We start from the raw sequence: 14,356 nt of genomic DNA on the forward strand, positions 1-14,356 counted from the left end.
CCTCATTTTCCACAAAAAATTTGTTTATACTTTCACACATGATAAAATCCAATAAGATACAACATGATAGAACCAATGGAAACAGAAGAACAAAAGCATGGTAGGACTTCAAAGCAAGATGGTATTAAATCAGCAATGGCTGCCATAATGTCTTTTCTTCTTCAAAAGAAAACAAGTTTGATTTATTTTGCTTATGAGTATGGTCTCAAGTTGCGTCCATTTATTTACAAATATCTCAATGTGATCATTCTTTATAGCTGAGTAGTACTCCGATGTATAAAAATACCACAACTTTTGTTTTTTTTAAATCTGTACCAGGGATTGAACTCACGACCACCTGCTTTCAAGGCAGGGTCTCATGCCGCTGGGCTAAATCCCCAGCCCAATACCACAACTTTTTTATCCATTCCTCAATTGATGGACACTTAGGTTGTTTCCAAGATCTGACCATTACATATTGAGCAGCTATAAACATGGATACACATATATCACTGTGGTATGATGTTTTAAATTCTCCTGGAATATGCCTAGAAGTTATTCCTCATGATTCTAACAAACTTTATTTGTGAAAATGAGCCATGCCTTAAAAAGCATGTACAGAATTTTTTCTGTATATACTGAATCTAGCTTTCTCCATTAGAAATACAGTATTTTTAGGGATCAAAGTGACAAAATGGCTGGTATTTATATAATCAAAGACTATTTAGGATTGAGTTCTATATTCCAGAAATACCTTGACCAAGCTTACCTTTGCTCTGTCAGCCTCAAGTGAAAGGCGATAGGCTTCATCTTGCTCTCTCTTCACATTTTCTCTGGCTTCACGTTCATCCTTTAAAAAAAAAATTCAACTGAGCTTTGATCATATTTACAAAAAGAAAAAAAAAACAGTGATAATCCTCATCTTGCTCCTGTATGAGTTTACTGTAATTAAATAAAGTATATAGGATATGAACAAGTTAAACAATAAGATGTGCAACATGGTTCATGGTGAAAATAAGAATGAATGAATTCTAGTTCTACTACACAAAAGCTGTATGATTTCATGTAAGCTATTTAATCTTTCTAGATCTGTTTCCTTAATTGTAAAATAGAAATTATATTTTATAAGGTTATTATGATAATCAATGCCACAATGTATAAACTGTCCAATTATTAGATCTTTTCCCTTTTCTTCTGATGTTTCCAAAGATTATTTTAGAGACTGTCAGCATCGGAGCTAAGGACTGGGAGGGAAAGTATAAGAAGCTGAGAGCAAACAATCCTTCAATATCATTCCACTGAAACTTTGGTTATCAAATAAGTGTTTTTCTCTTACATTTATACTCATGAAGTAGGGTAGCAGAAGTTATTTAAGCTGAAAACGTTTTAGATTATCATTAGTTTTAAAAATAAGCGAGCATACTAAGTTCTTTCATTTGAATCATACTTTTGTATGAAATTAAAAGTTAACTCACTAATAGAATTTATCATTTGTAAAGTTTAGGAGTATAACCACATTAGAGTGGTCACTGGTGTTAAGGCTGAGCTAGATAAAGTCACCAATATCTGACAATTTTTGAACTTTAAAACTGAAAATTTCAGAATTAATCATATTACATCTCGCTTTTGTCTCCTCAATTCATTATATGCTTACTCCAGGCTGAGTATACGGTCAGCATTCTCTGGTGCTCTTTCAGATACCTATCAAGACTGACCTTCCTCTTAAGATTTTCTAGTTCCAATAATTCAACTAATTCCAAAAGCTCTGGAATGAGTAGTAACATTGTATTGATCCTAAATATTTCAAACAAAGAATTAGATGTTGCTGACTTGAAGCTAACTGTTATACTATCCATGATGAAAAGGTTTAGTAGGGGCTGGGCATGGTGGTGCATGCTTGTAATCCTAGCACTTGGGAGGCTGAGACAGGAGGATCATTCCAAGTTCGAGACCAGCATGGCTATAAAGTGAGCTAAAGGACAGCCTGAACAGCATAGTGAGACCCTGTTTCAAAAAGATTAAAAAAAAAAAGAAAAACAAAAACAAAGCAAAGGTATATTAGGTGCATAATATTTGGGAATATCATGAACCATGTTTAACTTTCAAGAGGCCATTCAGTCTGTAAGCAGTCAGAATAATTCATATGTCAATTAATAGTATATATGAATAAAAATGTTTTAAAAACTTATCAGAGACATATTTTAGCATTTTGTATACTATCTATATCTATCTACCTATCTATCTATCTATCTACCCATTTACGTGGTGGTTTCACCACGTAGTTCAGGTTGTTCTTTAACTCACTATATAGCCCAGGCTGGCCTTGAACTCATGGCGATCCTTCTGCCTCAGAGTCCCAAGTATTGGGATCACAGACGTGAACAATCACACCTAGTCAGTTAGTACACATTTGAAAGACACAAAATCATTTTCCTTTAAGCCATTCACTAATTCCAACTAGCTTTTACTTTGGTCTATTTACTCAGATTTTATTATGACTAATAAAACTAACTTGGTAAAGCATATTTTGTATACTTTTGTTTATATTTGTATTTGCCTAATTCATTACTCTGTAAACTCTTTTCCCAACCCTAACACAAGTTTATGTACAGAGTGGCCATGTAATAGTTCATTCAACCATAACCATGCTGATATTTAATATATAATTTGTTTAACTGAGGAAAGATAATGTGGTGGATAAGCAGATGTGTTCATGTCCTAGCTCTGTCTGTAGCAAGGTATATAGTCTTTTGTAAACAAATGTCTCTTTTATGTCTGTATGGAGAAATGTATTCCTCCAAATTTATCTATATCTAGTATATAATCAACAATGTGAGAATAGTCTTACCTTTCTGTATTTAAAATGGGGATACAGTTAAGATGACCTTACTTTCCTGACCTCATCCTTTTTTATAATAGTTTAGGGCTTTCTCAAAATGTTGTTTTCCCTTTTATAGCATTTATCATAATTGCAATTAATTACTGGATAGTTATTTATTGTTATATCCCTCATGACATTGTAAGTTCCACAAAAAGATCTCTCTCTCTCTCTTTCTCTCTCTCTCTCTCTCTCTCTCTCTCTATATATATATATATATATATATATATATATGTCTAGGGCCATCATCAATCTCTCTCTCTCTCTCTCTATATATATATATATATATATATAATATATTCAACACAGTATTAGTTTTTGAGGAGGCGTTTAACACCTATATTATATATCTCTGTATTAAACACAGTATTAGCTTTTGAAATTTTTTATTTTAAAGAGGATAAAACCAAGGGAAATAAAACCAATCAAATCAAAGCAGTGTAAGTGACCAACAAGAGTTACCATAATGTCTTTTGTTGTCTCCAAAATAGCTGCAGATACCTTCCGACATAGTAAAAACCAAACAGAACAGAATAGAAATAAAAACAAAACAATGGCAATAATGGACTTCAAAATAAGACAATAGTAAATTCAAAATGGCTACCATAATATATCTTGCTGTCTTTGAAATAGCTGCTCATGCCACCATATTTAACATAATCAAACAAAACAGAATAAAACCCAACCTGACAAAACAATGAAAATGATATAGGACTTCAGAACAATACAACAGGGACTCAACAATGGCTACAACCCTCAGAAGGACAGCCCCCCTTAGATGCCACACTGTGTACCACTACCCTCTGAATTGATGATGGCCCTAGACCTGCAATATCAGTGAAACACCAAAGCACCACGGGCATCCAATGGAATTTCACCTCCATAGCTATCATCACAGGCTGTGTTTCTCAAGATCAGCCGGTGATCTGGTCGCTTAAGAGGTGGAGCAGGGTAGGACTGGTACTTATTGTTTTCCAGCCTCCCCACACCAGAAGGTGTTAGGGTCTGGCTATCCCCACTCCTGCAGTGGCCAGTGCATGGCACTGATTCCCAGGTGGGGCTTGCTTCTTGGTGTGCCCTTGTTCTCTTCCCCTGCAGTCCACAAATCCACAGTATTAGCTTTGGAGGAAGTGCTTAACAATTATATGCTGAATCAATTTTTTGGTCTGTCTGCCTATCTATCTTATCTATCTATCTTTCTTTTTGGTGCTAAAAATTGAACACAAGAAATTGCACATGCTAACCATATGCTCTACTAATGAGCTATACGCTTATCCCCAAGCATATGTTTGATAAATGCATCATCTTTCCAGGCATAAGATACTTATTGTTTGCAATAAAAATTACAGGGAAAAAAGATACAGCTCATCCACAAAGCAGCCACATCTGAGTCAATGCAAGTGACTAGCTGGCAGGGATGACCCGTTTTGACACTGTGTATACAACTACAAAGGGACAAGCTAATACAACTGGAAGCCATTTAAGTACAAATACAGTTTATAATATAAGCATTCTAAGTAAACAGCTTAGTTTTGAAATAGATTGTTGCAGATATGAAAGGTCATTCAATATAGGATATCTCCACCAGAATGTGGCACCTGTTCTTAGAAGACTTTCTGAACCAAATAACTTCCTTTTTGCCTGAGCTTCTTTTCTCTTGTCTTTTTCCTTTCCCTCTGACAAACATTCATGAAGCATCAACCTTATATTACTCATTACATCAGCAATGAGTATACAGAGAAAGGTCACTGTTTACAAGGGAAAACATAGATGATCCTGCTTTTGGACCACCCTCATCGTTACGGAGTCTACTGATCATGTTGTTTTCTTCTTGTTCCTTAAATAATGTTGCTATGTCTACCTAGAAGATTTTCTACATCATCAGCTCTCTTACTCAAAATCCTATCTGTCTTTCATATAATTTTAGAAATACAGGAAGACCAACATATTCAAAGAAGCCATTTCAGAGATGAAGAAACAGAAATTCTATGAAGGTAACTGATTTGTATAAGATCACCTAATAAAGTCAGAGGCAGAGCTTAGGTTTGAATCCAGGTCTCCTGATAGGTTTTCCTTATTTTTCTTGCTAACAGTCCTTCCTGGCCATCCTGATAGAAGGGTTGGCTCACTCATGTGGTTCAGGAAGAAATTTCCTAAATTTATCATGGCCATAGCTTCCAGGAAATTGGGAAATGGGCCTGCTACCTATCCCTAAAGGAATATGAATCAAAATAACATGAAATTACCTTACTATACATACTTAGAGACAAGAGAGAAAATATAATATGTTAAAAAGTGTTAGTGTGCCTGTTAAAGAAGGGAGGATGGAGAATTAGGTACATTCCTAGGTACCAACAATGAAGGCTGAAAACCAGAGTTACAAATGATCAGAACCTGGCAAGGTAGGCCCACAATCTTGGGAACTGACAGGCCCAAATGAGAGACCAGAGTATCGCTGAAATTTGGGAATAAGCCTAGCACAGGGAAGGAGGGAAAAATGAAGACATAATACTCAACATTATTACAAATTTGATAAAACTGTAAAGCTACAGATTCAACATCAATAAACACCAAACAAAAGAAACAAATAAACAAAACCAAGGCACATCATACTGAATTGCCAGGGATTTAACTCAGTGGCATAGGCACCTGCCTCGCAAGCATAGGATCATGAATTCAATCCCTGGTACAAAAAAAAAGAAAAGAAAAAGAAAATCCTAAAATCCATCAGAGAAAAGCCATAGTAAGTACAAGGGAACAAAATAGGGATAAGAGCAAACTTCTTACTAAAAAAAAAAAAAAAAACCAGTACACAGAATAGTACAATAGCATTATCTTTAAAGTACTAACAGGCAAAAAAAAAAAAAAAGCCTATTAGCCTAAAGTTCTATAGTCAGTGAAATGACCCTTTCAAAATAGAAGGCGAAATAAAAACTCTAAGCATATGAAAGGTAAAAGAATTAATCACTAATGTTAGTAAAACCTAAAGGAAGAACAGAGTGTAGTGGTGCGTGCTTATAATCCCAGCACTCTGGGAAGATAGGGAGGAGAAATGCAAGTTTGAACTCAGCTTGAGTAACTTAGCAAGACTATGTCCAAAAAAGAAAAAAGAAAAAAAAAAGTAGGAGGAAACAAATGTTACATGGAAATATGTTTATACAAATAGAGAGAATTGGAAATGGGAGATTCAGGGTAAATTAATATACATGTTTTCTTATTATTTAAGTCTCATTAAGAAACAACTACCTGGATAATAAAGATTTTTTTTTTTACAGAACTAGAAAAGCCCACTTTGACATTCATATGGAATCTCAAAGGACACCCCCCTCCAAAAAAGCCAAAGCAATCTTGAAAAAAGAACAAAGTCGAAGAAGTCACATTTCCTGTTTCCAAAACTTACTATGAAGTTACAGTAATTAAAACAGTATGACAATAGAATAAAATAAAAAGACTGGGACAGGCACAATCAAACCCTCAAATACATAGTGGATTGATTTTCAACAAGGGAGCAGAGTCATTTCATGTGGACAGTCTCAAAAAACTGGTAGAAAAGTTGAACATCCAGATGCAAAACAATGCAGTGAAATTTTCATTTTTCATTATATTAAACAGCAATAAAAACCCAAAATGAATCAAATACCTAATATTTATAAGCTAAAATTACAAAACTTGTGGAAGAAACATTGGTAAAAATCTTCATGACTTTGAATTAAGTAACAATTTATTCATTATGACACTAAAAGTATAGACATTTAAAGAAGGAGTTCACCAAAATTTTTTTTAAAAACTTATGCTTTAAAGGACATTATCAAGATGGAGATTTAGTTCAGAGACAAGGTGCCTAGCACAAGGTTCTGAGTTCAATCTCCAGAACAACAACAAAAAAAGGATATTATCAAGAATGAAAAACTAATCACAGAATGGAGGAAATTATTTTTAATCACATATCTAATAAAGGATTAATATCCAGGCAGCACAGTAGAATTTCAATTTGCGAATGCTTTTCTTTGCAAACAATTTGGTTCACAAACACAAGCATTTGGCAAAATTTTGTTTTGTTTGTCAACTCTGCATTGGGTGGTGAATACGACTGTGGTCATCTTTTCTCAACAAACATGAATGTAGCCATCTTTTCTAGAATCATGAAATGAATTAAATTTGTGAACAGAGGTACTATTGTATAAAGAATACCTACAAATTGAACAACAAAGTAAATGAACAAAGTAAATGTTCGGCTAGGGGCTGAGTGTGGTGGAAAGGAAAAGGTAGAATTTGCTTTATTCAGAGAAGAAATCAAGGTTTTAATACCTGTCTGCTCTGAACAAGAAATGGGCTGACAAAAGCCTCTGCTGCTGTTTCAGTAGGGGTTGTGTATTTCAGTTTTTAAAAAACTGTTTACCAGTTGATGCTGTCAATTTAAGAGGCAATCAGAGAGAGATTATTTGAAGATTAATTTTATTGGAAACTAAATAATATTGCAATGGAAATCCTAATGCCTTAGTAAACTATAAGTATATTCTAAGAGGTTGGGAGAAGGGAAAGTTTTAAAAGGCAAAAATGTGGATTACATAAGCTATTTTGAAACAATTACCCTTGGCTACAAGGGTATGTGTATACATATATGTATGTCTGCACGTGAGTATGTGTAGCAGAGAGATGATATATAGTAATCTCTTATAAAAACTGAATATTATGTTCTGCAGCCACTTCCTGTCATGATTTTCTGAAAACTGAAAAGGAAAGGAAGAAAAAAGAAGCTTACTTCCAATTTATGAGTCAGCAAAACTATAGTCTTTGGGCCAAAACTGACCTGTGTTTTTACAAATAAAGTACTCATTTATGTATTTTATGTAGCTACTTTTGTGGCTTCTTCATTTATGCATTGTCTATAGCTACTTTTGTATTGCAAAGAGATAGGTGAATAGCTGTGACAGAAAATAGACAGTTCCCAGTGTCAAAAGTATCTGGCCTTTTACAGAAGAAGTTTGCTGATCCTTTTAAATCATTATAAATGTAGGCTTCAGCCTTTTAAATTTTCAAATTTCAGTATATATAGAACAAAACCAATCTAATTAGATTTCAAGTTTATCAAAGTCTATGAAGAGTTTCAGGAAAAGGAAAGGTCAAATTGAAAAAATAATTAATTTGTTAATTACAAAAAAATACGAAAGTGTAATTTAGCTTTGGCATTAGAAGGAAAAGATTTAAAATCAAAGGTTTCACAGTAGCATACTTCAGATTTATTTGGGTTAATAACAGAATGGTTTGAAAGGGATTTCAAACACAGATTAAAAATATCTTTATTAAACATGAATACAAAAGAAGAAAAACAGGTGTGGGTAATCCAGCAGTGCGAGAGTAACATTCCACTTGGAGGACTGTGTATAGAACTGTTTTGAAACACTTGGTATTTTGGCTTAGTTTTAGGTAATGACTGTTGAACCCTCAGTATAAGCAATGCACTAAGTTAGGAACTGAGAAAAAGAAAAATGTTGAATTAGTCCTTATTTTACAGGGATTTACGTGTTATTTAAAATAAAGGAACAAAGGATTATTTCTTATTTTCATGAAGATTTTGTAGTTATATAACTGCTATTATCAAATTCCTATTATTATAAAAGCTAAATCCTGAAAGCAGTTATATGTCTATCAACAGATAAACAGATAAGGAAAATGTGGTACTTACATATACTCTACTACTTTATCTTTATTATTCCACCATAAAGAAAGATAAACGAGTCATTTGTAGGAAAATGGATGTTCCTTGAGACCATAATGTTAAGCAAAATAAATCAGTTACATATAAACTTAAATACTCCATGGTTTCTCTTATATGAAGAAACTCAAATTATAAATAAAGAACAAAATAAAAGACAATTAGGAAGTAGATTTTTTTCAAAGGTGAAGAGTATCAAGGACTAGAGAGAGGGAAAAGGGAAGGGAGAAAGAGGGGGGTGAAAAAGAAACTAAAATGTGTTATGAACAGGTACCAATTCCACACAAGGAATGTAAACATTATGTACTGCAAACATGTACTAATAAAGAAATTTCCTGTTTACTGAAAGCCTAGTCAGTATCAACAAAATTATCTTCTTAAAGTAAACTTATACTGTAACACTCCTTTGTGACTTTCAATGATTTCCCTATACCTTCAGAATAAAGCCTTGCATCCTTTATCAGTGTCAGCATCTACTTTCCTCTTCCAATCAGCCAATGGCAAGCTCTCTCACAACTCTCTTAATAGACTAGGCCTTTCATACTTCTCTGCTTTGACACCCCCTTATCTTGGTTTAGAAGGGGAGGGCCAACAGGGAAGATCTATAAATAAGTACACAAACAAGAGCATCAGGTCTTTGAAACATCTTACCATTGTTCCTTCATTGATTGCTGTACCTGCTCAAGTCACTCTATATGCCAGGTGTCCGTGGGCTCAAAATCATAACATAGAGGACTGAAGTGCAGACTATGTATCATATATAATTCAGAAGAAAATCACAAATGTTTCAGAAATCAAAATTTTAATTTTTCTCACAAAGAATAATTTTTTTGAAATATCAAGTTTCAAGATGGTATCTCTTTTTAAAAATTTTTACTACATCACTTTATTTTTGATTCCATAGTAGTGCTTAGTTTACCTCTATTTAATCATTCTCTAAGGTAGAGAGTAGGGGCAGATGAAGGAAGGCAGCATGTTTATATGAGGGCCCAGGGCAAGCCTTTGCCCTGTTCCCCTTTAGGGTGGCCTAGGCTGTGAGGATCAAGTCAGAAACATAGAGGAACTGTACTCTGAAAAGGTCAAAGGATTTTCATAATAGAAATTTTGATAAAGGAAGTCAGGAATGATTAAGTCCTCATCTCTGTGATAAGAATGAACTCCCTGCTTGTAGGGCTAATTTGTGATTATGATTTCCATTCTGTAAAAAGCTCTTGTTTCCTTATTTATCTCATGAAATCTACCAATAACTATTTTCAAAGGAAAATGTACTTAAGTATTAATGACTATCCTATCTATATTTTTATGTAAACTTTTAAAAAATCTTATTAAAAAAAAGCACTTTCCATATGTACTTACAACAATTAGGTTGGCCCAGAAGGGACTTCTATTTCTATGTATATGACAAAGAAACTAAAACTTTCAGAATGAATGTGATTTTCCCGGTCACACAGCTTGTTAGAATGCAAGTTTCTCCAAATCTAATTTAGATCTCTTTCTTCTTTATTTCTCTTGAACCTATATGTCATTGTGTTTCTCCATCGATAAAGTTTCTTTCCAACAGTACAGAGACATTCCTTAAATCACTGTAGGAGTCAGTCATGGAATGATTTTCTGGATGCAAAAAGAATAACCTTTTTTAAAATTTGCTGACTAAATTGAATATAAAACTGATTAGCAACTAACTCTTCATAGAAGAGTAAGATGATAAAGAGTGGATATTTGTCCCCAGCCTTGTATTATCCTGCAGAGTTGTCCTCATATATTTACATGCCTATTTCTCTCTTCAGACCTTAGGCAATTTAAAGACTTTGCCCTATTTAACTGTGTATCTTTAGTTCTAAATAAAGCCTGGTAGATTCTTAAAAATGAATACTAAATGAACACTGGCTCAATGGATTAATATTGGTCTATCTATCTATCTATCTATCTATATCTTTTATTGAGCTGGGGATCAAATCCAGGGTCTTGTGTGTGCTAGATGAGTGCTCTATCACTGAGATACATAGCTAGCTGCATTTTAAGTTTGTATCTGCTAAAATGATTTGTTTATAAAATAATAAATGGACTGCCAGTGCTCAAAAACAGTAAAATATGACTGTAGCAAATGTAATACTTGATATTCTTTCAGGTTTATACCTATTATATCAAAGACAGCCTAAATGTTAGAATAACTTGTTATTTCTAAAACTGTAGTTATCAGCCATTTTAAATAGAGAAATTTGCAGAATTCACTGTAGGATTCTGCAAACAGAGAGATGAATTCACAAGTTGTAACTTCCAAGGCCTAACTGTGATCATCTTGTTTTGCTAGAATGTCTCTGGAATTTCTTTCAGGTGGAGATGTTTAGAAAAGATTATTTTTCAATTTGGATAGAAGTGGTGGTATGTGGGAGTGGGTTGAAAAGCTGGCTACAGGACTGGTTTGCTAATTTTTTCAGTGGCAGGATTTCAGAAAATGGGTTGCTTTATCAATGTTTACTTTAGAAGAAACACACTAACTTGTGAGAGTGTATGTTAAGGATAAGCCAATTAAGAAACAAGTTATGTACCTGCCTATTAACCTAGGATAAAAGCAAAACATTTTTCAACATACTGCCTTGGTTTGGACCTCATCGTAGCTAGCTTAGGCCATGGTATTTGCTACCTACTAGGTTCTCATAAGTTCAAGTTCTTACCAATAGAATTCACAAATTCATTTGATGATTCATCTATACATTTACAATATGATCACTGTATACCTACTGTATGTTAATCCTTGTGTTAACAAACAGTGACAATAAGGTGAGAAAGACAATTTCCTTTTTCTCACTGGTTATAGAATATAGATGTATAAACTTAGGGAAAAAAAGGTAGAATATATGAGGGATGATGATTGGTTAGTAATTTTTTTTCTTTTTCTTTTTCTTTTTTTTGTACAGGGGATTGAACTCACGACCTTGCACTTGCCAGGCAAGTGCTTATGCCACTGAGCTAAATCCCTGACCCCAGGTTAGTAATATTAAATGTTGTTTCTTTTTATTTTACAATACCACAATAGGATATTATTTCTACTTGACACAAGGGTAAACAGAGATTTGAAATGAATTGGCTATGTGACTTGCCCATGGTGTGTATCTACCTTATAAAGAACTGAATTAGACTTAGGCCTGCTTGTTTCCAATGACTATGTCCTTTCCACTAAACTAGTGATTCTCAAATTTTGAAATACAAAGAAGTCACTTGTTGTACAGGAAACTTTTGAAAATGGACTCTGGTTCATCAACAGAAATTCTGATTTAGCACAGGTACATCATATAAGCCCAGAAGAGCAATATCACATTTAAAATTCCATTTAAAATGAGTTCATCATCAGTCCTCATATATACTACCTTTTTTTCTAAGTTTATATATCTATATCAACCAGTGAGAAAAGGAAATTGTCTTTATCATCTTATTGTAACTGTTTGCTAACATAAGGATTAACATATAGTAGGACTTCCGGGAGAACATGGCGGACAGATAACAGCAACTACCGGAGGCTCTCTGAAAAACTAGGCTCAGAAGCCAGGTATGGTGCGGACTAAAGAGACATAAGCAGGTGGAGTTATGCTCTGCTGACTCAGGAACGAACTCGGCTGAGAGAAACCAACTTGGAATGCAGTCCTGGTGCTAAAACAGGAACAGAAAAGTCTCGCTGCTGAGGCTGGACCCTGCGCCATTGGAAGCCGCGATTTGGGTTTCCCGCCGCGCGGTGGCTGGCTGCCTCTACATCGGCTCGGCAAGGAGAGAGACGCGCGGAAACTCTGAGAACGGGAGTCTGCGAACAGAGTCGAGGGACGGGCAGGGAGGCATGTTCTGACTTGTGGCGAGGTGAGTGACAGAAACTGACACTCCACCACAGTTTGACTCCAGCGGACTTTCTGGGCCCGAGCAGTCCTGCGGGAGCAGGGCGCGGTGGAGACTCCAGCCACACATTCCCCTCTCGGGCGGGATTGGTGAAAAGTGTCTGGCCTGCGTGACGCTGCTGGCGGACCCCGTAGGCTGGCCCAACCCAGATCCCAGAGCCTGACAGAGGCCCGGAGGGGCGGGCCCCCGCGTAGGCTGCCTGGTGCGCAGCGGTGAGTGGGAACACCTAACCGGCACAATTCGATCAGGCTGTGGCTGACAGGGAGAGAAGCTGGGCCTCTCATATAAGCTTGCATATATAAGGAACAGAGAATATGGGAAGAGGCAGCAACAAGAAAGGCTCCTCGGCCCCCAATTCTGAGAAACAGGCAATAGCAGACACCGCACCATTACACATAAGGTGCCATATAGAGAGCCTCATAGACCAATTCAGGAATGAAGTTATCAACGACCTGAAGCTAGAAGTATGCAAAATAGTTAGAGAAATGCTAAGCCCCACCCAAGAAAAAACAGATGGTGGAATGGAAGAACAGAAAAAGAGGGGAGAATTGTTTGATGGAGAAAACAGGGAAAGCATAGAATACGTGAAGCAGGTTCAAAGGGACTACCAAGAAACTAAGAAGTCTATCGAAGACTGGCATAACAGCTTGAAAGAAACTAAGGACAGACTATCTGAGCTGGAGGGCAGAATTGTAATATGGGAGAATGAAATGAAAAACTTCTTAAAAATAACAAAGAAACAAACAGCAATAATACAAAGACAAGAAGATGATAAGAGGATCCATAACTTAAGGATTAAGAACATAAAAGAAGAAGTAGGGACACAAACAAATGAACTACAAAAGCTACTCACAGAAATAATCCAGGAGAATTTTCCTAATTTAGCAAAAGGTAAAGATACTCAGATGTATGAGGCATACAGGACCCCAGCTACCTACAACCCTAACAGAGCAACACCCAGGCATATAATAATAAAAATTCCAGAAATTCAATACAAGAACAGAATATTAAAAGCTGTCAGAGACAAGAAACAGATCATTTACAAGGGAACACCCATCAGAATTACAGCAGATTTCTCTGCACAAACCATCAAATCACGAAGAGCGTGGGGGGAAATAATTCAAGCTTTGAAAGATAATAATCTCCAGCCAAGATTGAGATATCCTGCACAACTGTCCCTGGAAATTGATGGAAAAACAAGGTGCTTCCAGGATAAAGAGGAACTGGGGGAATTTGCAACCACCAATTCAACTCTACAGAGAGTATTGCAGGATATTCTAAAAAAAGAAAAATACAAAGAATCCAGAAATAGTGGAGGCCACAACTAATGGAGCAGAGAACAAAGTGAAGAAGACAAACTGACAGCTACTGACAGAATAAGAGCTCAACAGAAATGAGGCAGAGAAGATTGGATGATAGGAACAGCTATTTTGGAGAAAATGACATCTTAATAGGTAATACTGATTCAGATCATCTAGTTTTGAAGTCTCATCTAGCTTTTGTCCTTCTGTCTCCAATGGTCTAAATAGGTTGTATCTTACTGGATTTTATTATGTACGATAGTATAAGCAAAAACCTTGTAAAGACAAGGAGATTATACAGAAACCATTATTCATATTCTGTTAGTCGATTCTAAATACTCTGTAATGCTGTCATTCCCTTAAATGGTTTTACATTGTTTTTGATATACTTAATGCTACAGTATACGAAGTTGTACTCAAGGATTTCAAGGAAAGAGACAATATGGTAACTACTTTTAGGTCAGGATTATCTGGTGGTGAAACACTATTCTGCTTAAATGGTTATGTTTTGATCTGTGCTGTTTCGTTGTTATGCCCTCTTTTATCTCAATCTCCACTCCATTATTTACTTTTTTAATACTTTTTTAAAAATTTTTA

At 35.4% G+C, this 14,356-nt stretch overlaps 1 protein-coding gene across 4 annotated transcripts in view; it reads right to left on the reverse strand.

Annotated features, from left to right (window-relative positions):
- Faf1 (Fas associated factor 1) overlaps positions 1–14,356 on the reverse strand; it is a 459,740-nt gene that overhangs the window by 56,376 nt on the left and 389,008 nt on the right. For all 4 annotated transcript variants that reach the window (XM_063236491.1, XM_063236490.1, XM_063236492.1 and 1 more), the window contains one exon: positions 749–829. In XM_063236491.1, the coding sequence (XP_063092561.1) occupies positions 749–829 (81 nt within the window). The remainder of the gene's footprint in view (positions 1–748; positions 830–14,356) is intronic.

The sequence above is a fragment of the Cavia porcellus genome, unplaced genomic scaffold, assembly GCF_034190915.1.
Source record: "Cavia porcellus strain 051 isolate PalLab524CR breed Dunkin Hartley unplaced genomic scaffold, mCavPor4.1 scaffold_25, whole genome shotgun sequence".
In the NCBI taxonomy this organism is placed as follows: domain Eukaryota; kingdom Metazoa; phylum Chordata; class Mammalia; order Rodentia; family Caviidae; genus Cavia; species Cavia porcellus.